The sequence below is a fragment of the Lathamus discolor genome, chromosome 19 (assembly GCF_037157495.1).
Source record: "Lathamus discolor isolate bLatDis1 chromosome 19, bLatDis1.hap1, whole genome shotgun sequence".
Lineage (NCBI taxonomy): Eukaryota > Metazoa > Chordata > Aves > Psittaciformes > Psittacidae > Lathamus > Lathamus discolor.
This window is the reverse complement of record NC_088902.1, coordinates 3,117,475-3,138,715: the sequence shown is the minus strand read 5'-3', so window position 1 is coordinate 3,138,715 and position 21,241 is coordinate 3,117,475. Positions and strand designations below refer to the sequence as shown.

General features: G+C 48.9%; 1 protein-coding gene across 1 annotated transcript in view; it reads left to right on the top strand.

Moving 5' to 3' along the window:
- Positions 1-12,915, top strand: part of ILRUN (inflammation and lipid regulator with UBA-like and NBR1-like domains) — a 33,484-nt gene extending 20,569 nt beyond the window's left edge. Inside the window, exons 4-5 of the mRNA XM_065698769.1 lie at positions 574-902; positions 9,342-12,915. Of these exons, the coding sequence (XP_065554841.1) occupies positions 574-902; positions 9,342-9,377 (365 nt within the window). The 3' untranslated portion in view covers positions 9,378-12,915. The remainder of the gene's footprint in view (positions 1-573; positions 903-9,341) is intronic.
- The last annotated feature ends 8,326 nt before the right edge of the window (positions 12,916-21,241 follow it).

Genomic DNA, 21,241 nt, shown 5'->3' with positions numbered 1-21,241 from the left:
CGTCTACCAAGCCTTGGCATCTTACCCACCTACCGTGAGTGTTTTGGAGCTGGAGTGGAGATGTTTTACAGTGAATTATCATAAATAGCCATAATTACCTTCTAAGTCACCCGTTTGTTGCTTTATATTAATAGTCCAGCCTTTCAAAGCTAAACAAAAACAACATTGCCATTTCTTTACCATCAGAGTAGAACATTGGCAGCGATATCTCCTGGCTATCATTTCAGTCTTGCTGCATAGCCCTGGATAAAGTCACTTCAGGTTTTCATTTTTCAGTGCGTCATATTGGTGATCTGAAGCACGGAGCTTCAACTTGTCGTGTTGCTTTGGTTTTTATATGTTCTTAGGGGGTTCATGTAAGTTCAGTAGGAGTAAAACTTGCCTGGTTTTCTTGAAAGATTGGACACTAAATTAGTGTTTAGCCAGTGCTTCTGATGTTGCATTAAAATGTACTTTAAATGGTGAGGTTTTTCTTGTCTCTGTAAAGGATGGAATTCATGTTCTGTTTTTCTCCTTCTTTCTCTTCATTAACTCCACCTAGTGACAACCGGAGTGTCTTTTCTTTTTCCACAGATGTCATCTGGGTGATCCTCAGCGTGGAAGTTGGAGGACTTCTGGGTGTAACACAGCAGCTGTCATCCTTTGAAACAGAGTTCAACACGCAACCGCATCGCAAGGTAGAAGGAAACTTTAACCCATTCGCCTCTCCACAGAAGAACAGGCAACCAGATGAAAACAACCTAAAAGACCCTGGGGGTTCCGAGCTAGGTACAATCAGCAAAAACACATGGGGGCCTCCTCCTGACCAAATCGAACAAGATCAGAATGGACTGTCACAAAACTCTGTAAATCTCTCCCCCAGCAGTCACTCGAACAACTTGTCGGTAGTGACATACAGTAAGGTAGGTGCCCTGGGAGAACAGGAGAATGGGTAGGTGATGAGACTGATGTATGTAATAGCTCTTCGTTACAAACTGCAAAGCCCTTCCCTTCTGCTTCTGCCAGACCCGCTAAGGAAGGTTTTGAATTTGACTGACTCTGCCAAGTCCTCATGTTATATTACACTCTTTTTTTGCCTCTGATAGACTCTACTAGTTCCACCTTTTTGTTTCTGCTTCGAGTCCTTCTTAAAGTTTATATAATCTTGTCTGGGTGCTGTAACTATTAGTGGCTGGAGCCTGCTCCAGTTGCGTGTGCAAATAAGTCAAAATATCTCTCTAGATGTGCTCCTGAGTTTTACATCATTTGGAAAAGACAAAAGATAGCCACCCTCCCCAAACCTGAGCTTAACCAGGTAACTTCTTTTAAGATGGTGTGGGGAGACTACAGAGCTCAGCATTTTGAGCCCAGAAGCTACCTGTCAGGAACAGTCAATCAAAGGACTATTCCTGTCTGTGTCCTTGTCTTGTTATAATTGTAGGTGACTTTTAAATTATCTTCCCTTTGAATCTCTCTCAAAAGCTTGCTTGGTGGATGCTATATGAGTCTGAGTGATATTTTGACTGTTTTTATTTGCTTGTGTGTGAAAAATGACTTGCAGGATTATTTACAATTCAAAATCCACCTGTTGATGCAGCCAGTATGTGTAGGTGTGTACTGTCGTATGTCAAACTAGTTTGATTTTTAAAATCCTTTTAAAATGCTTTACTGTACTTTAAGCAGTCTGTGTAGGACAATAACACTTGGTTGCTGAATGAATTAATAAAGCCCTAATGTTAGTTCACCTACAGCACTTTAGTTCCTAACTGGATGAACTGCCTGTCTTCTACCAGTGGATCATATTTTAGTGACCTACTTTGCACCAGGGCTATGCATTTTATACTGATGGCATGCGTGGGATGAACTGTGTGACAGACTTCCAATCGCCCTTCTTGTGTTTTGCACCCCAAACATAAATTGCTAAAAGCTGTACTGGCTCCTGCTTCAAGGCTCTGCTCAGTGAAATGGATGGCTTAGGAAGTGATTTAAAAATAAGGCCTTTACCTGTCAGTTCAAATCCAACCCGAGTTAACAGGGACTGAAGGTCTTCACAGCGGTTGCTTGGTGGATAGCAGTGCTCCCTGAAGGTTCAGGCCATCCTCTGACTGCAGAGGCCACCTACATGCTGATACATCTTCTCTGCATACACTTTCTCTCCAGTGCTTCAGGTGGGGAATGCTGCTCTGTGGCTCCGTTCTACATACCCCAGCAAAGATTGGTAACAGCTCTGTGTATCAGCTGATGGAAAACAAAAGTCGGTTTCTAAGTACAGCTTTGGTGAGATAGTGGAATTACTGAAGCCTTTCAGAGCTGAAATCCTGGGTTTAATTTAGGTGGGGAAACTCAGTTCCATTTTTGGAGGTCAGCTTTAGGCTGGAGATGGCTTTTTTTCCCTTGCCTGTTTTCTGAGTGCAGAGCTTGGCAGTTGCTTCGTAGTTGATATGCACTTGCAGGTGGAGAGATGTGGAACTGCTAATACACTTCTGAGACAGTTCCTGTGTAGAATTCCTGGATGTGGGGCTTTGGCAGTAACATGGCCTTCAGTTTTCACTAGGTCTCTCCCTGTAATATATATCCTTATCCTTACCCTTCCTAGTGAGAGGAGAGTGCTGTGGGCACCAGGAGGTAAAGCATCCCAACACACTCTCCTGGCTGAGGAGTAAGATGCTTTGTCTTTTCTAAGAACATAGGTACAAGAAGCTCATAGTTATTGGAGGTACAGAGGCCATAGCAAAGGTCAACTGTACTGTGGAAAGGAAAAGCCAGAAAGGAGAGTGAAGCACTGCCAGAGAGGAGGTCATAAACTGAAGTCAGCTGCTTTAGCTGGTAACCCAAAGCTCCCGAGCAGTACTCTTGAGATATGAGCCATTATAACCTAACCTCAGATGCAGAATAGGCGATAGGTGGGCTTTCTCCCCACTCCTCAAACACCACCACCCCCCTTTTTATTTTCAGATGGTTTTTGGGAGATTTATTTCTTTTTGTATTTACAGAATATTCTTGGGTGGATTTGAGGTGGATTATCTGAGATAAAAAATACACATCTTGGGTTTTGCTTGCTTGACAAGGGATAACCTTATGGTCCTTTTTGAAGATGGGGTGGGGTATGTGAAAGTTCATTGATACTTGAGGGTTTTTTCTCTACTCCAGTGTTCTTGTTTATAACATAATAAAACAAGTTAGCTTTTCCTTTGGAGGCCATTATTAAGGTAGGTCTGAAGATCAGAGTCCTGTTCCAGCCTTGCCCTTCCTGTCCGGGGCGGGAGGCATTGTGCCACAGACTTAATATTCATGTTGGTACGATCCTGCTTCTGTCGTGAGCATGTTTGAGTAGGTTTGACACCCTAAATACTTGGTGTCATTTCAGTTGCTCCCTGGCTGGGGTCTGGCACCATCACCTGCTGCCTCCTGCAAGCTGGGAAAGAACATACTTCTTTTTTCTTTCTTTTCCAAAGAAGGGATAATGTGCAAGCAGTATGCCTATAATGTGCAAGCAGTATCCCAGCTGCGGGTACCAGTTCAGTGGAAAAGGGCTTATTGGAAGTGATGTAAGAAGTATTAAACCTCCTGAGCAGATGGTGTTCCAGTACCTGTTAGGAAAAGCAGTATTTGACCCATCTTCCCCACTTCCTTGAGGACTTCACCTGTTCTCTGCTGCTTGAGAGGGGCAAAGAAGACTACTTTTGAGGCTGTTGTCTTGTGGTTGAATATTGATGTGAAAGGCTTTATTTCAAGTTCAAGACGGAGAGTCCTGTGGTTGGTTCTGTAGTTGCATGGTGGGGTTCCTGGATTCTGGTGATCTTCAGCAGGACCTCCAGTGTTTCTCTGCTTTCATGTACCCAGAGAATGGAGTGAGTCCCTAGTCACGTTTGAGACACCATTTGGTGAGATACAGTAGTGGGCATGGGTAAGGTCTAGCTAAGGTGTTCAGAAGGGGGACTATGTCCCATATTTAGAAGTAATATAAGTGCTTAAATATTTCTTAGATCAGTGTGGAGGCTTCTCCCTGCCAAGAGATCACAGAGTACCCCAATCATGCAGTTGCATGAGATCTTTGAGCTGAAACTGCAGCTTCTGGCATCTGCAGCTGTAAAACATACCAGAAGTTGCCAGACTTTGCCTGTGTCAGTTCTCCCTCTGGTGCAACTGAGCAGGTGTGACTTGTCCTCTCAAATTCCCCATCGGAGTCAGGATCTTAGTGACAGTGACATGCCATCTGCTGCTGGATTAGACAAGTATATCAACGTTTCACACATGGAAGCATTCAAAATGCTTTTATCCAGCAGCATGTAGAGTACATGGCTTGTGTGCTCACCTAGGAGAAAACCCCCCAACAAAACACAAAACCAACAAAGAATTGAATTCCCTGTAAGCAGATAAGATGAAAACTGTGATCTGGTTGAAACAGAGTGTGATCTTTATTCCTGCTGTAGTGCACACCTTCCCTGGGCCCACTCCACTTACCTTAAGTCAACTGCTGTAACGTGGTAGATCAGGTTCTGTGTTCCCAGCATTGCTTTGAGCATGTTGTCATATCTAGTCCCAGTGGAGTTTTTGCATGTTCTTAGAATTAAAGATGTGCTTAAGTGCAGGATAGGATGCTTATCTCAGGGTAGGGATGAGCTGCATTAGAGTCCAGATATACCCTTGCATGGGTATTTTATTCTCCTTTCTGGCAATCGGTTTCTCTCTGTATTCTCGAGAGAGATGAGGCGAATATAGCTTCTATTTACTCACTCCTGTCTCATAGCAACACTGTTGAGGTCACTGCTGCTCTCTTGTGACAGTCTTTTACATTAAAAGTGCAAGATGCAGTCTTACAGTGCCTGGGGAATTAGAGTTAAATTTCTTAACTAAAGAAAGAAATGTACAGGTTTAAATACCTTAAAAGGTCTGAGGTGGATAGCCATATACTGACATTTGGATTGTACTGCGTCACATGTATATGAAATATATGCATATATATATATATATAAAAGTTGCCCATATGAATTGAGGAATCACTGCTTTCTGTGTAATGCAGGAAACTGCACATGGAAGTTCTGATTCTGTGAAGATTTGCCCATAGAGAACAACATGTACAGTCACTGCCATAGCAAAGAGCGTTCTGCTGCTTGTCTGGTGTTAATCTCTTCATTACTCACACTATTAAAAGCCCAGTGAAATACAAGCAATTTGCAGTTCACAAAATTAAGATCTCAGCACCCTTTTTCCTGCTGTATTTATGCTCCCCATTTCCCTTCATTCTGTGTGGAGCTGAACTCTGATCCATACTTGACAGCTTTCTATATGTAAGGGGAAAAACCACCTCTCTATACTTAGCCTTCAACTGGCTTCCTCCCTCCTAGTTTAAAAGTGGCTGCTGCTTCTAGATGCATGCTTCCTCCAAACCAGGGCACTCCAATTGGTATGTATTTTTAGTACCTCTGAACTTCAGGCAGAATTCTTTTCACTGAGAACTATTTGGGTACTGAACTGTATTTGTGGGTAAGGAAGATGCCCCAGAAGTGTTTGCATCCAGGTAGATCAGAAGTTCCTTTCATCCTGGTATCTGGGCTTCAAAGTGGGTCGTTACCACATGGCTAAATTAATCTAGAACAAAGTAGGAGGGTGTTGGACTCCATTCTACTGTAGCTATTCCTTGACAGCCATGCTGCTGCATAGCATCTGCAGGCTAAACTGATGTTGCATGAGCTGGTTTGCTTATCTGGTGAAAGACTAATGTGTTTGGATGTTGCATGTTAGCTCATCCATGAACACCGGCAGTCCCTGTGCATCTGGGCTGTGGAAATGTGAGATAATCTGGTTTTAGCTTAACTTTGCTCCATTGCAGGCCGACAGTTTCCCTGTTACTTTATCTCTGCAGACTAAAAGCACGCCATTGAGTTACAAGAGCTAAGTTGTTGCATGGTAATTTAATCATGTACTTGAGCCCTCATGTACTTCATCAGCTCTGCACCTACACCAGCCCTATCAGTGGCTGCACTGTGAGAAAGCTCTTACCTTCCTGGTGGCCCATGCCATGTGTGCGCAGCGTGCATGGAATAAACACAATGAAAGTGCTCAAGACTCTGTTCTACTGTCTGTTCAGTTTACACAAGCTGGCTAAGAGAACTCTGTGTAGTTTGGAGAAGCACTTGACTAGGAGCAGCCCAGGAGGTGCCGAGGAAACGGGGACTTGTAGCGTTGTCTGATGCTACTGTCAGTGTGCACTGGGAGACTCCTGTATCGCTTCGCAGCTGTGCATCAGAACCTCCTGTCTCTCTGGAAGTGTACCTTTTCTTGATCTTGACTCGGTCACAAAGGTGAAATAAAGATAGCTGTTTGAAAGCCTGTGTTGTGCTGCTTTATGAAAGATTAACTTCATTTTATTTCTAGCACAGTTGCCTTCGCTTAAAGAACTCAGTATTTACAAAGGCCTTTAACTTTCCAAAATGACTCTGTTCCTTTCTAGATGCAGAAGTCAAGTGATAATTTATACCAATAATTTTCATGTAGAGTCTTTCCTTGAAAGAAAATGTGGTCCTCTGTTCTCACACGCTTACTTGCATGAAAAACCAGTGTGCTCTCACTGGCAAGTTAGCAATTACTTCTGTGGAAGATACTGGAAGACATGAAAGTAGATTTGCAAAGCTGCAGCTGAGCTTTTCATAAAGACAATGATCTCATTTTGAGACTGGAAGGGAATTCACCAAAAATAGTGTGAATAATTCTTCAGATAAACCAACTCAGAAAAACTGCAGTTTATGCAGAATTATCTTTGCATGTTTGTGATGTAAAATATTGCCTACAAGGGATAATTATTCTTGAAAACGTCATATAATGGAGTTTGGTATTTGCAATGCAGCAGTAACTGAAGTTGTCAGGTGTCAACATCGCACTGCATGTTGAATAAATTTAATGGGAAACAAGTGCTTTGCAGGCAGCTTGTATCTTCCTGAGAAAGAGGGAGTATTCTCATTTCACAAAGGAGAGTAAGAGTTTCTTGCTCAGGGTCTGATGTTAAACCAAGTCTAGGCTTGATCTTAAAAAGAAACAAGTGTTTCTTAGTTTCGTACGTTCTCACATACATTAATAAATCTCATGGGTAAGTGAAATGCAGTGAAGTGGCAATCCCAAGAGCAAAGATTTGGGGCTCTTTCTTCTTGGTGAAACTAATTGTATCAGGAAACGCTGACCTTGGTCACAGATTGTGGGGCTGTTCTGGAGTTGCTCATGAGAAGCACACCTAGAGATGTCAGCCTGATAAGTGCAGTGTAGCCAGTGGTGCAAAGCTGTATGTACTTGGTCATTTGACTCTGAAGGTGAGCTGAATTCTGGTTTTAATTAACACAAATAACATAACTGTAGTGTTTTAAATTGGATGCTACAGAAAACCATATCTGAAGATCCAGAGGGTTTCCCTGAAAACAAGGTTAATGCCAGGGTCTCTGTCTGCATACAGCAAGACTTGTGAACTGTAACTAAGGTGAAGACTGTACTGTGTACTGCTGAACTGTGTCACTGCTTTTATGTCACGGGGCGATGCAGATGGCTTGGCTTAGGTGTGCACAGATTAAATGAGCAAGGTGGTGCCTTGCTCATAAGCTGAAGTGCCCGAGAGGTAGAGGGAGCAGCTGGAGCAGCGCCTGCCTGTCAGTACCTGCAGACAAAGCCTGGTGTGCAGGTAACTCATACGTAAAGCAAATTCTGGCAAGGGTGTCTGTACAGGTAATGGGCAACAAACCCTGGTTTTCTGCTGTTGAGCAGTAAGTACAACAGCTTAACCTCTTTGAGTGCGACTGCTAAGGATCTTGATTATAACACTGTTTTCCTTCTGTGTTCTTTGGGGGGGGGGGTGCACCTCTTCACATTACTTTAATGTTTCTCTTCTCCCCTTCCCACTGTTTCAGTGATGCCTGTCTTTTTGAGTATCTCAGTCTCTCTATTTTGGCAGGAGTTTCTCCTTTCCAAGGTGATGAATTATTGTGTTGGAATCTGTTAGAAGTTGTCTTTTGAAAAGCTTGCTTTACAAACCCAGAGCACAGCCTATTCCTAGGGTAGAAGTGTGTTTGGTTTTCCAGGTATTTGTGTCTGCAAACAGTAATTTCCAAGTTTCCAGTCTTCTACACTTCCCATGCAGTTCGTGAGATGCCTTCCTGTCTCTGGGTTGAATTTTGAGACCTGCCAATAGATGCTTCATTTCACCATTGTCTTGTATTTTGCCACCTGGTGTATCCTAAAGAGCTAACTTTTTCTCACCTGCAGCAACATTACAGGCTTCTTAGAGCACTTCCTTCCTTCATAACATAAATACACAGCACTGTGTTGAACTTGGGGTTTTCTGGGCTTAAAGTAATGAAGTTGATGCTTTATTTTATACAAGTCACGTTACAGACTCATTGCTTTGTGGCTCTGTGGCTCATGCAGTGAGGTTGTTACAGAGTCATAGAATGTGCAGGAATTTCTGTTTCCTTTGAAATTTGCCGCATTAAAGGCAAAATGGTGAAGGCTTGAGGTTAGAGCTTCACTTCAAGACAGTAATGGCTTTGTGCTAATCAGGCTTTCAGTTGTCTTAACTCATCAGCATGCTGGAAAGAAGCTGGACTGTGTTTAAAAAAGCATTTGGATAATGGTCTTCTACCTTTGACAATGAAATACAATGATACTCTTCTCACTTCTGACCTGAGCGTGTGTCTGGGCCTTACAGGAGGATTATATATATATATGTGTGGTTTGTACCTTCATCCTTATGACAAACTTTATATCCCTGTGACTCAGGAAATCTCTTGCCTCCCTGTTGATCACTTTTGCTTCCTGATGAAACCCTGGATAACTGATTCGAACAGCAGGAATTGCAGAAAGGAGTTCCTGTTCATTTGAGACCTGTTACTAAACCTGTTGTTTAGGTGACTCACTCTAGGATGTAAAAATGGATTCTGTAGTAAGCATTTTGATTTCTTGGGTTTAATGTGGCTGATCTTTCACTTGAGGAAAATGTATTTTGTTACCTTGAGAGAGCAAAAGTGCAGTTGTGGGGCTTTCCCACCAGTTACAGCCTCTTACTTCACTGTTTGTTGTAATCTTTAGAAGAGACTTGGGAAACTGCAGTTCTTGGCCTCGCAGGTATTGTAGCATCTATAAGGGATTGTTTTGCTCTGGTGTAGAAAATACAAGTTACTTTGTGGCCCAGTAACCCTGAAAGAGGTAAGTGGATAGGATCTGACATCTCGGGAGATCAGCTTCAAGTGTGTCTTAAGGCTGGACACCAGAGGTCATGTTGTGGGTAAAGGGTTGCATTTGGTTTGGAAGTACTGGGATGGGATGGTCAGTGTTGTATTTCTTGCCTATTGAAATTGATTATGTCTCCAACTTTCTTTCAGGGTTTCCACGGTCCTTATCCCTTCGGACAGTCTTAAACCACAAAAACACAAAACGGGTATCGACAAGAGGAGAATTTAACAAAGAACTGACTTTTGGGGGGAGGGAGGGGAATTCACGTGCAGACAGACACAACGTGGACACCCCCCTTCTCCTCCTCCGTGTTCTGGATAACGAAGAAAACTTAAGTAACTTAAAACTCAGTAACTTAAGGCTAGTTGTTTCCAGAGGAAAATACAAAGTCTAAGTATGCATGTGTGAATGCTGAGTTTCAGGAGTGTTGTTCAATGCTATGAGAAAGAAACTATACCAACACCATGGTTTGTTTGGGTTTTTTAGCAATCATTCTCACACGTAATTAGGGAGCTTAAAAAAAATGACTATGGAAAAGCCATCTTAAAATATTTTGCCTACAGAGCGGTTGTAGTTTGAGCAAATGTTTAATTTCTGTTTGTTTCTTGTTCTTCTTTTAAGTAAGGGACAGCGTGCGTTTGTATGGGACCGTCGTGTTTGATTTGCTTCTGAATGGAATTTGCTTCGCGTCTTCTGGGGTTCGTGCAGTGATTTCCTTTTGTCAGATGTTTTTTTAATGACAGGTTGGGCCTGCGCCCGGCCCTGTGTTTTTAATATCATCTGCTGGGTTTAGTTACCAAGCTTTTTTTTGCTCTCTTTTTAATTCCTTGTATTTCCTTTTGGTTTGGTTGTTGCTGTTAGTTAAGTTGTGCTGCGTGTCATTGGAAACCATGCTGAAGACCAGGTCTTGGTGTCAAAGTCAGAGACTCTGGGACTTCCAGCATAACATGGAGAGCTCATTTCCCTTGCTCTTGTACACGAAATACATACAGATACCACCGATATTAATAAGAAACAGATTTATTAAAGATCCAGAGCTGTCCTATGTGGTTAGCATTTTAAAATACCTTTGTGTTAGCTCTTGATGTGCAGTAGCTGGGCCTAGAGCAATCAAGCAAGCGTATCAAGTCTTACGCCAAGAGGGAAGTCTCTCTCTGTAGCTGTAATTCACTTGGTGGTAGTTGCAAAGCTTTACAGAAGTCGTGTCCTTTTAATTTTGAATGTCCCATCTCTCTTTTATAGAGCATAAGTTTGCATTCATTTCTGCTGTGATAAAATATTAGCTTAAAGGCTAACGGTTTGTGGCTTTGAATGCATCATCAGCTGGATTCCACTCTGTCGCCTTGTATTCATTTGCCTTTAGCATCCTGGCTTACAGCACAATGGAGGTTCTTACCTTCAAAATGGGATCTCCAGGGCTTGGTATTAGAGAAGGAATGGTTCCTCTGATGGTTCAGGTTGTTCTGCTGTTCCTCTGATGTAATTTCCTCCAGTTGTGGATTGCGAATGAGGGTTACTCAGAAACATGAACACGGCTGCAACAGCCGCCTGCCAAAGGTTAACAGTAATACGCAAAGCTCCCACTACCTTCTTCCAGATCTTTCCAGTGAAGACTCTTGTTGTTCTTGTTGGAGTAGAACATGGGCTTGCTGCATGGTGCGTGTCTTTATGCTGATGCCCTTGACTAGTTATGTTTCCTTAGTTGCCTTTGAATGGGGCATTTATTTTCATTGCAGATAGCAAGGACTCTCTTAGGTTTTTGTATGCAGATGGATGTTGTGGAGGACATTCCAGAGGAACCTTCCTTGTATCCAACAGAGGAAGAATTGGGTGATCTGGTTTGTATTTCAGAGGCTCAGTTGTGAAAGGCCACCGTTACCCAAAATCTCCCATCAGTAATGTGCTTTTGAAGGGAGAAACAAGCACAGTGTGAGAAATCACCTGCATGAGAGAGGCACTGTAGGATTTGGACTGCTGGCCATTGGCACTTGCGGGCTGGGGAGCCCCTGGGTCTTTCTTGGTACCTTGCTAGAGCTGGGTGGTTGTTAAGATCCAGAGTGAACCTGTGGAAGGTGGTGCTGCACTGCTCAGTGCAGCTGTAGTGTTTTGTTCTTGTCCTCTAACATCATTTTGCCTTTGGCTATCTCTTAGCATTCAGCTTAGGGAATTACTTCCATCACTATAGCATCAAATGGGTAAATGGATTATTTCTGTGATCCCTTCCTTTCCAAGCAGGTGGCTTGTGCAGCAAGCTCTGAAGGCATCAACAGTGACCTGACCATCACACCTCCTGCAGTGCTGCCACTTTTCTTCTGGAGGTGTCTAAACCACTGGAGACTGTTTGTCCAAGTGACGAGGCAATTCCTTATCTTTACTAGCTCCTTCTATCAGGTGTGTAGTGGGAGCCAGGGGGTTGGTGTGAGGATTAAGTTCTGTTGTAGCTGGTGCTGCAACCTTTGCCTTTTGTCAGCTGAGGCATTTGGGAGACCCTTGAACTCTTGATGCTCCCATGCTGGCTTTCTGCTCCCATGCTGGCTTTCTGCTCCCTGCCATGTATGCTTCACCCATAGGTCATGGCTGCCACATTCATGTTCTGTGCTCCTCCTTAGGCTGCTTTTTGCTCTTCTTGAAGAAACCCTTGCATGTGCCCCAAGTAGTGTGTGCTTTCCCACTCAGAAGGCATACTCATTCTGCACAGACTTCAGTTCTCTCCTCTTGAGTGTTTCCAGTCCATGGTGTCCCTATGACCAGGGTCACTTCCTGGAAGGTGTAAGGAAAGGCAGGGCCAGATCCAAGTTGCTGCTGATATCCGCAACCTTTTGCTGCTCACATCACTGCTCCTCCCCAGGTAACCGAGTGTGAGCAACTCTTGTGTGCAGGGACGATCTCTGCAAGCAGTCACACAGAGCTCTGGCTGCTTTGAGGGTTTAGGTTGTGGCTGTGACAGTGGAAGAACACCTAAATTAGTGGTTGCTCTGTCCCTTGGGTTTTAACTTGAGTAAAAACTGAGGCCAAAGGTGGTTTTATCTCTTGTGGCCCTTTGGAGTGGTGCAGGCAGCACTGAAATTGCTCTTGCTCTCAGGTTTCCAGCTTTTAAATAGGTGGGGTTTGAGGTGTATTTAGCAAAACCTTTCCGGCTGACTTCAGGGTGCGGTGATTGTGTTGGTTTCTATATGGCTGATGCATTCAAACTGGTGGAGTCTTAACATCAGATGCATGAACCAAATGGCCTGGTTTTCCAAAAGGGCTGAATGACAGATGTTTTGGTGAGCCTGAAGCGTGGGCTTGGATAACCCTGATCCATGTGAGTTACACACATAAAGCTCGGGAGTGTTAGAAATGGGAGGGAATCCTTACTGGGTTGAGAGTGGTGAACTGGTGAAGAGGCTGTTGCCCCAGTGAGGCTGATATCCACTGCTACAGGAGGATGCAGTGACAGAGGCTGCGGCTGGCTCCAGTCTGATTAATACCCATCTGTCTTGAACCCCTAGGAAAGAGGGAGAGATGTTCCTTAACTGCTCCAGCCCTTCCAAAGGGAAAAGGTAATACAGAACATCTCTGATAGTCCCTAAAGTGGATCCTGGTGTCAAGCAGGAGCTGCTTAGGCTGTGGAACCATATTGCTGGAACAACCTTACAACAGCACCCCAGGCACAGTGTCTCAGCCTAGGCAAACTGGAGCGCAGAGGACCAGCCCGTAACTGGCCATGCTGTGTGAGGAGGGGATGGAGGGAGCTGGAATGTGCTGCCCGCATCTCAGAAGTGTTGGGTTTGAGCTCTCCGGGGTTTGGAGGGCGAAGCTGGGTGGTCAGAGAGGTACACGCTGTCCCGTGTCTCTGTTTCTGTTGTGTGTTTCAATTTCTTTTGGTGTGTGAGTGCGTGGGGGTTCTGCAGCCTGTCTGTTCTCTCCGGGCAGAGTGCATGTGTAGAACAGGATGGTGTGTTGCCTCTTTGAGTCTGGGAGAAGTCCTATGATAGCACATTGAGGGGGGGAAATAAAGGAAGCTTTTTCCTTGATGTATAAATGAATATTTGTATGATTAAATTAACACAGAAAAAAAATGTTCTGTAGCTGTTGAGAGTTTTATTGAAGCTGCAAAAGCATCCGAGTCTGTCGTGGTGTAGTTAAATATACACAGCTGCTTTCTATCTCCAGGGTGCTTCCAGGCACTAAAGCACAGTGTCATTAAACCCAGTTCTAGCCTTGTCCTTACCCCAAATCACATTAGAAGCAAACCACATTTGGTGTGTATTGAATTTACCAACCAACCTTTCCGCTCCAGACAAGGATGGCCAGGAAACCCATCTGGGTTATTTTGTGAGGGGTGATGGGGGGCAGAGCCTGTGAAGAAGGGAGCGAGCTCACCACAGCGGCTGTTTCGGAAGGACTCCCACCGGAGCTGCACCAGGATCTCGGTGCCGGTACAGACCATTGCGGCGTGCAGTTGCCTGCTCACTGCTGTCGGCAGTGGATGTCCCTCGCTATAAGGTCAAGTCACCACAGCAGAGCTGTGCCTCCTGCCCGCAGGAGCCCCCGGTCAGTGCATGCGAGGGGATGTGCCAGAGCTGCAGGCGGGTGATGAAGGTGAGCAGCGGCTCAGCACCATGCTGGGAAGGGCCTGAGGCATCACTGAGGGGTGCAGGGGTGGATGTGAGGAGGAGGAATCTGGCTTCAGTGATCATACGGGGGTCACCATCACAAAGTGAGACCATAGCCACAGCCGCATCCTTCAGTGCCCCTTGTGTGGCTTATTTACATCCCAGCGCTTTACTGGGAGCCTTGGTGTGCTGTGTGGTGAGTCTTCACATAAATGGCAATGGATCAGACCTGCTGCTCTGTGGGTATCGTGGTGAGGCAGGAAAGGAATTCTGAATGATGGGGATTTGGGTTTTTTCTTACTGTCGCTGAGGGAGCAGTGTTCCTGTGTACCAGGATGGGGATGTGTGAAAGTCTCTGCTTCAGTTTCCACTTACCTGGTCATTGCAGGCTGCTCCTTTTTGCTCCTTTCCCAAGTGACACCTGGGTGACTCGAGGCACCCAGCCCAAGCATTTGCCTATATAAACTATATTGTGAAGCAGCTTAGCTGAAGCCTTTCTCTTTGCTTACATGTGATTTTGTTACTAATCCTCGCAAGGAGCCTCAATGTGTGCACACAGGGTTTGCTTTTTACCATTTGAATAAATGCCTGGAGCTTTCAGCTGCTGTTTCAGCTTCACTGAAAGCCTTAATGGGAACAGACATCCTGCTACCTGTGCCTACGGGTATTTGTTTTGTGCCTTGAAAAGAACGCAACCCTTGGGCTCATGGGTGCCCTTGCAACTAATCTGGGTGGGTTGGGGTTGCCTCTCCTTCTCTCTGCCCATCTTGTCATTTCCTATTTCTATTGCTGACAGAACATGTTTGTCTTTAGGGTTGCAACCTGGCGATGCCAGTACAGGGCAATACAGGACAGTACGGGGCAATATCATCACACCTTCTTGCACTGTCCCTTGAGCAGCCGGGTAACCTCAGGGATGCCTGTAACGGAGGTCGTCCTAGCGCTATGGTCCCTGCATGGAGGCTGGGGGTGCTGCAGCGTGGCAGGGCAGTCAAAGGGCTGCTGCAGTCACCTGAGAACTGCTTGGGTTTGCTTTTTCTGCCTGTTGATTATTTTAGGGGGTCCAGGTTGTGGTTTATTGAAAGTTATAAAATAACCCAGGTTTTAAGCAGGTTTTGTTTGGCTCCTGAAGTGATGCTGCAGGAGGCAGGAGGGTGCTTTCTGCTGTGTGCGATGAACTGCAGTGAGGGTGGCATGCTCAGCACACTGGGTAGTGCCCAGGACTGAGCAGCATTGTCCCCTGCTCCTGTGCTCCTCTGCAGTGCCTTGGGCTGCAGGGTGCTCCAGAGCCTCCACAGCATCCTGGTACCTGCAGGCTCGAGGGCAGCGGCTCTGACTGCAGTAGCAAAGGGCAGGGGCTGTGATTTCTTTATCCCCTCTGCACCAGCCACATGCACTAAATCCTGCGGTGCACAGGAGGTGCTGAGGAGGGGTCTGTGCTCGCTTTACCTCTTCCCTTTGCTCTTGCTTCTCTGCAAGTGCTTTGGGGATGCACGGCGAAGTATTAACAGGTCCAGAGGGGAAACCAGGCCATGGTGGTGAAGGGGATGGTGTGAGGGAGTCCCTGGGGAAGCGGTACGGGATCTGCATGTGCCTGCACAGGACTGGGAATAACTTGTGGTGTAGGCTTTCTCTGGCCTCTTTCTCTAAGCTGTGATCTGCTGTTCACCTGCTGTACCTGTGTGCTGGAAAATACCTGGTTAAACAGGAATTACTTAAGGAAATCTAATCTCAGATGCTTCCTACACCATTCATAAAACAGCCGAGTAGTAAAAGCACGCAGCAGAGATGGAGCCAGGAAGCAGATGGCATACGCAGGTAAGGACCAGCCTTGTTTGTCCCATTGAATGACGTGTGCAGAAGCGGTACCTTCCCAACAACTTAAAGGGCATAAGGGGGTGGCGGGGAGGATGTTTTACACCTATTTACAAACACAGTAACCAGTGCAGTGTCCTGCGAGGCTGCTTGGCTGAGTTGGTGACACTGTAGCATCGTGGCTCCATCTTCTGCCACGGTGATGGCGGTGGGACAAGGTGATGCTGGGACCTGGGTTGACCTGAGCAGGGCATCCTCCAGAGGGAGAGCTCCTTGCTTGGCTTATTACAGTTCACAAGCTTCCCAGAGGCAGCATACCCGGCTCCTGCCAGTCAGGGCTCTGTGTTTGAACACCACCTGCATAAAACCAGTTGCAGAACCAGCTTCCCAGAGGCTCCCAGGAGCCGTTCTCCCAGCTGAGGTGTATTCCCATTCAAGCGAAGGATGTTTGAACGAGCCTGAGGTTGTACGTGCTTCCCTTCACCAAGTGATGTGTTTTCTTGCAGCAGTCAAGCGCCAGCTCTTCATCTCTGGGGCTACCTGGTGCTGCTTTGGCTGTTTCTGGGAATTCATTGAGGATCTCCATGAACAAGGACAGACCTCTTCACAGGAGCCTTCTCACTCGCTGCAGGGCTCAGCCCTGTGCTGCTTTGCTTGGCTGGCTGCAGGTGCTGCTGTGTGTGTGCTGTCCTGAGCGAGCAGGACTGAGCTGGGTGATGCTGCTGCTCCTCCTAAGGCACTGTGAAGCTCCAGAGCCACTGACCTCTCGCAGGTGAAGGTGCCTGGCCAGGAGGTCGCGTTGCTTTGCTCCCAGGTACGTGCCCACCGGGGTCAGTGCTTGCTGTGATTTGTAAGTGGGAGAAGCTGAGGCTGGAGGTCCCAGGTCCCCCCAGCCAGCCCCTGGGACTGCCCCACAGGACCCATCTAATGCCAGCAAGTGCTGGTGGGTGCCTTGTCTTTGCTGCACAGGGCTGTGGCTTATCCCTGCTGCCCCGGCTGAGCTTCCTCACCAGGGATGATTGCCCTGAGGAGGGTGGATGGCTGCATGGCTGCGCTGTGTCCTGAGCAGGCTGCCTGTGCTGGGTTGCAGCATCTTCCCTGCTGTGGCTGGGCGGGTGTCACCGTATCCTCAAGGTGAGAGGTGCGAGAAGCTGCTTGGGAATGTTCTTTATAACCAGGTTTTCCTGAAGCAGGAGCCAGCAGAGGGAGCTGAGGCTGCTCCTCAATTGCAAATCCCCCCGGAGCTGAGATGCCCCGAAGGCGAGAGCTATCCCGTCAGTGAGGATGAGGAAGGTGTCTGAACAGCAGCAGGTCCACGTTGTGCTGCAGTTGGGAGGGTGCTGTGCTGCTGGGGGCAATACAAGCTGGAGCCAAAGGTTGCTTGGATCCAGCTGAGCAAGGGTGAGAGCTTCCCCTTTGTTGGGCCCTTGTGGCTGTTGGGGTGCAGTGGGTACAGGAGCTCTGCTGGCCAGGACCCTGCCCTGCCTCTCCACCAGGATAAAGCAACCCTGTGGTCACCCCTACCTACCTCCATGTAGGACCATGGGGGACCTTGCTCCGCTCTTGCTGCCTGCCCCAGGGCGATGCACGGCTCTGGAGGAGGGAGGGGACAACCTCTTGGGTCTGGGATCAGGCAGACCTGTTTGAGGAAAGCCATCCCATAGGAGGGGGATTCAGTGTTTCACTGTATGGGATTCCCATATAGGAGGAATTCAGTATATTCAGAACTCCCATATATTCAGTATGGGATTCCCCCATAGGAGGGGGATTCAGTGGGGTCCTCGCGCTGCTGGCAGGGAGCAGCCTGAGCCAGGCAGGGTTTGCCAAGCAGGGGAACCGCAGCGGGAGCCTGGCGTTCCCGGTTATCTAATCTGCCCCTGCCTTCCCTCCTCCTTGTTTGCTGTGGCCGGGTTTCCTCAATCAGCTCTGACAGCTGCAGGCTGGGCCCTGACGTCAGCCGCTGGAACCCAAACCCCCAGGGTGGTGTGGGGCAGGCAGTGGGGCACGGACCCCTCGCCCCCCCAGCCGAGCCTCCCGAGTAGGTGACAGCAGGAGAGGCCTGTGGACCCACACGAGTCCAACAGCAGCGATGGTCTCTGTCCGCAGATACCCATAGCATGTCCCTTGTCCATGCTCATGGGACACTTGAACCCATCCTGCTCTCATCCCCATTGGTGCTGGCTGCTGGTCTGACCGGTGCTGTTGGTACTTGAGAGCAGCGCTTGGCTGGACCCTGCACAGAGGAGTGTTGGGCAGTTGTGGACATTGCTTCACAGCAATCGGAGCTGGGGGGAGAGGGCTTGGCCAGCACCAGGTTCGTTCCTGCTCTCTCCGGTCCGCAGCAAAGGCCTCTGGTGCCTTTCCATGGTGGGAAACGTGCAGAGCATCACTTTCCTCCCCAACCCTCGCGCTGGCATCACTGCTCCCCTGAGCTTGGCAGCACTTCGCAGCAGCCCCAGAGCATCTGTGTGTGCTGCCATGGCCCGTGGTGGGATGGCGAGAGGAGGATGAGCTCCCCAAAACACAGCTTCGGAGCATCCCGGTTTGTCCATCTCAGAAAGGAAGGGGTAAGCGGGGGCTCGATGCTCCACACATCCCTCCCCAGGCAGGGGACCCCGTCCTGGGACAAGCCTGGCTGCTCCGCCTTGCCCGCAGGCAGCAGAGGGGGAAAGCCGGGAGGAAGCGGGTGCTGGTGCCTGAGAATCAGGTTTGTCAGACTCTTAAAGGGATCTAAATAAATAGCGATAAGGAAACGATTATTTAAAGAGCAAACAAATGGAAACTGCTTAAATGCACTCGCTGTTATTTCCTGCGGGTGAAGGGTGCAGCGCCGATGCCATCGGGCGCTGGGAGTGGGTCCCTGCAGAGGAGGGGACCCCAAGCAACATGGAAATGAGCCTTGCCATGACCGCGTGTGCTTCATCCCACACAGAAAGGGCTTTATGGGTCATCTGCAAACGCCTGTCCCCAGGTGAGCCCCTTTGTGCAGTCACTTCAGAGCAGGGATGTGCTGCTTGCACCTCCTGCATGGTCCTGCTCAGGTTCAAGCAGGGGCATTGGTTTGTGCCTGCCCTGAAGCCATCCCTGCTCTGATGGAGAGCGTTCCCCTGCCCTGCTCCGCTGCAGGCAGGGGGATCCCCATTGCCCTCGTGTCCTGGCCGCACCAGCACTACCAGCCCTGGAGATGCCATCCCCTGCTCCGGGCTGCGGCTGTCAGCACCGGGGCTTTGTTTCAAAGGGCAGCCCATTCCCATCCTCCCCCCATGGCTTTTTCATCAGCTTTTCGCTGGGGATTAGGCAGGTATTGACAGAACAAACATTTTGCTGCCCTCAAAATCCGCCACTGAGGAGAGGAGCGATGTCCTCGCTCTGCCAGTGCCCAGAGCCAGTGCGGGGATGGCAAGAGCTGGGCCCTGGGGCTGGGGCAGCCCTTCAAGGAGAAAGCAGGCCCAGGTCTGTCCGGAGCTCCCAATGCTTGGTCACAGTTCCATTGCCCCCAAGCCAGGCTCTGTTGGGGAGGTAACAAGGATGAGGACTCAAGGCCAGGTTGGACACAGGGGCTTGGAGCAAGCTGCTCCAGTGGAAGGGGTCCCTGCCCGTGGCAGGGGTTGGAACTGGGTGAGCTTTAAGGTTCCTTCCAACCCAATCCATCCCCTGATTCCATGCCCATAAACTGCCCCTCCTAGGACAAGGGTGCCTGACCCGAGCATTGCTCACTCTGCAGCAGCTCCAAGCCCGCTGCCATCTCTGTCCCCAGCTTTCTTCCAGCCCCACAGGTTTTAGCCATGCCTACAGCTCCATGCGATGCTGCGGGATGTGGGGCAGCTTTAACCCTTGTGGGGTCCCTGCCCTCTGTGTTGGGGGGGGGGGACACAGAGGAGCAGTCCCCCCTCTGCACCCCTGAGAGCTCAAAGCCTGGTTCACCAGGGCTGGGGCACTCTGGTGCCAAGAGGAGGGTGGCTCTGGCCCCTGCTGCCTTCCCCTCTCCATTCAGGTCTCAACAGGGAGAGGTGAGCGCGGGGTTTAGGGTGTTTTGCGCTGGGGCAAAGCCTCCTGCAGGCTCCCCAGGGATGGATTCATAGAATCACAGAATGGTTTGGGTTGGAAAGGACCTCAAGATCATCCAGTTCCAACCCCCTGCCATGGGCAGGGACACCTCACACTAAACCATCCCACACAAGGCTTCATCCAGCCTGGGCTTGAACACCACCAGGGATGGAGCACTCACCACCAGGGATGGAGCACTCACAACCTCCCTGGGCAACCCATTCCAGTGCCTCACCACCCTTGCAGTAAAGAACTTCCTCCTTAGATCCAATCTAAACTTCCCCTGTTTCAGTTTGAACCCGTTACCTCTTGTCCCATCACTACAGTCCCTGATGAAGAGTCCCTCCCCAGCATCCCTATAGGCCCCCTTCAGATACTGGAAGGCTGCTATGAGGTCCCCACGCAGCCTTCTCTTCTCCAGGCTGAACAGCCCCAACTTCCTCAGCCTGTCTTCATACAGGAGGTGCTCCAGCCCCTGATCATCCTCGTGGCCTCCTCTGGACTTGTTCCAGCAGTTCCATGTCCTTTTTACGTTGAGGACACCAGAACTGCACACAATGCTCCAGGTGAGGTCTCACAAGAGCAGAGCAGAGGGGCAGGATCCAATTGATTGCGTTGGACTGAAGGAGTAACTGCAGCCAAGAGCCTACCCTGCTCTCTGGGGCATTGCGTGCTGCCCTCCTTGCCTCTGAACCCATTGGAGCTGCTCGTGCTGTGTGCTCCCACGCTCCCCAGCGGCCGCTCTATGGGGCCGTTATGCCCGAGGATCATTTTGCCTGTGTGGGGAGAAACCCCAGCAGCAGAAGAATGGGGAATTTGCATTTCTCAATGGCAACCGGTGTGGGAAAGGGAGCCGGGCCCCGCAAGCGGGGCTGTGTGAAAAGACAACATCGCGTCTGCTGGCCGCGGGCCCGGCCGTCTCACCTGGCTGCCTCTGTGTGCCTGCGAGCCGGCGCCGCAGGCGACCCCGAGCCCGGCACAGGGAGGGGATGCTGGCCCCATTGCCCAGCTGTGCCGGTGGGGTGGGTAAGTGGTGATGGTACCTGGCCTGGAGGCGGGGGTCTGTCATCCTGGACGGGGTTTGGATCAGGAGCATCCCCATGTGTAGGTTTCCCCTCCCCTGCACCCCAAATCACTGGTGACCTGGGAGGGGGGGGTGATCTTTCCTCCTCCTGCCAGGGTTCACCGTGCCACTGAGCTGGCGCACCCGTGCCACCATGAGCCATCTCCTCCTTGGCACCGCTGGGCAGCCAGCGGCCCTTTCTAGGCTTTTTAATCCCAAGAGACAAAAGCAGGATTTTAGTGAGATTGGAGGAAGAAAAGAGCAGGGCTTTGAGCAGGGAACAGCAAACACTCAGTGGATCCCATTGCTCCCAGCCCTGATGGGTGCCCTGCGCCCTCCCCATCTGCGTCACCCAGGGTTTGCACTGGCAGCGTTTGGGATGAAGCATGGGAGAACCGGTGCTGTGGGCATGGAAAGGTGTGGGGGCAGGAAGGGCAGTGTGGTTTGGTGGTCCAGGATGCTGCTGCCATCAGTCTGATGTATTCATCACCCACCGGCTGGTCCTTCCTTGCCCATCCTGCCCCAC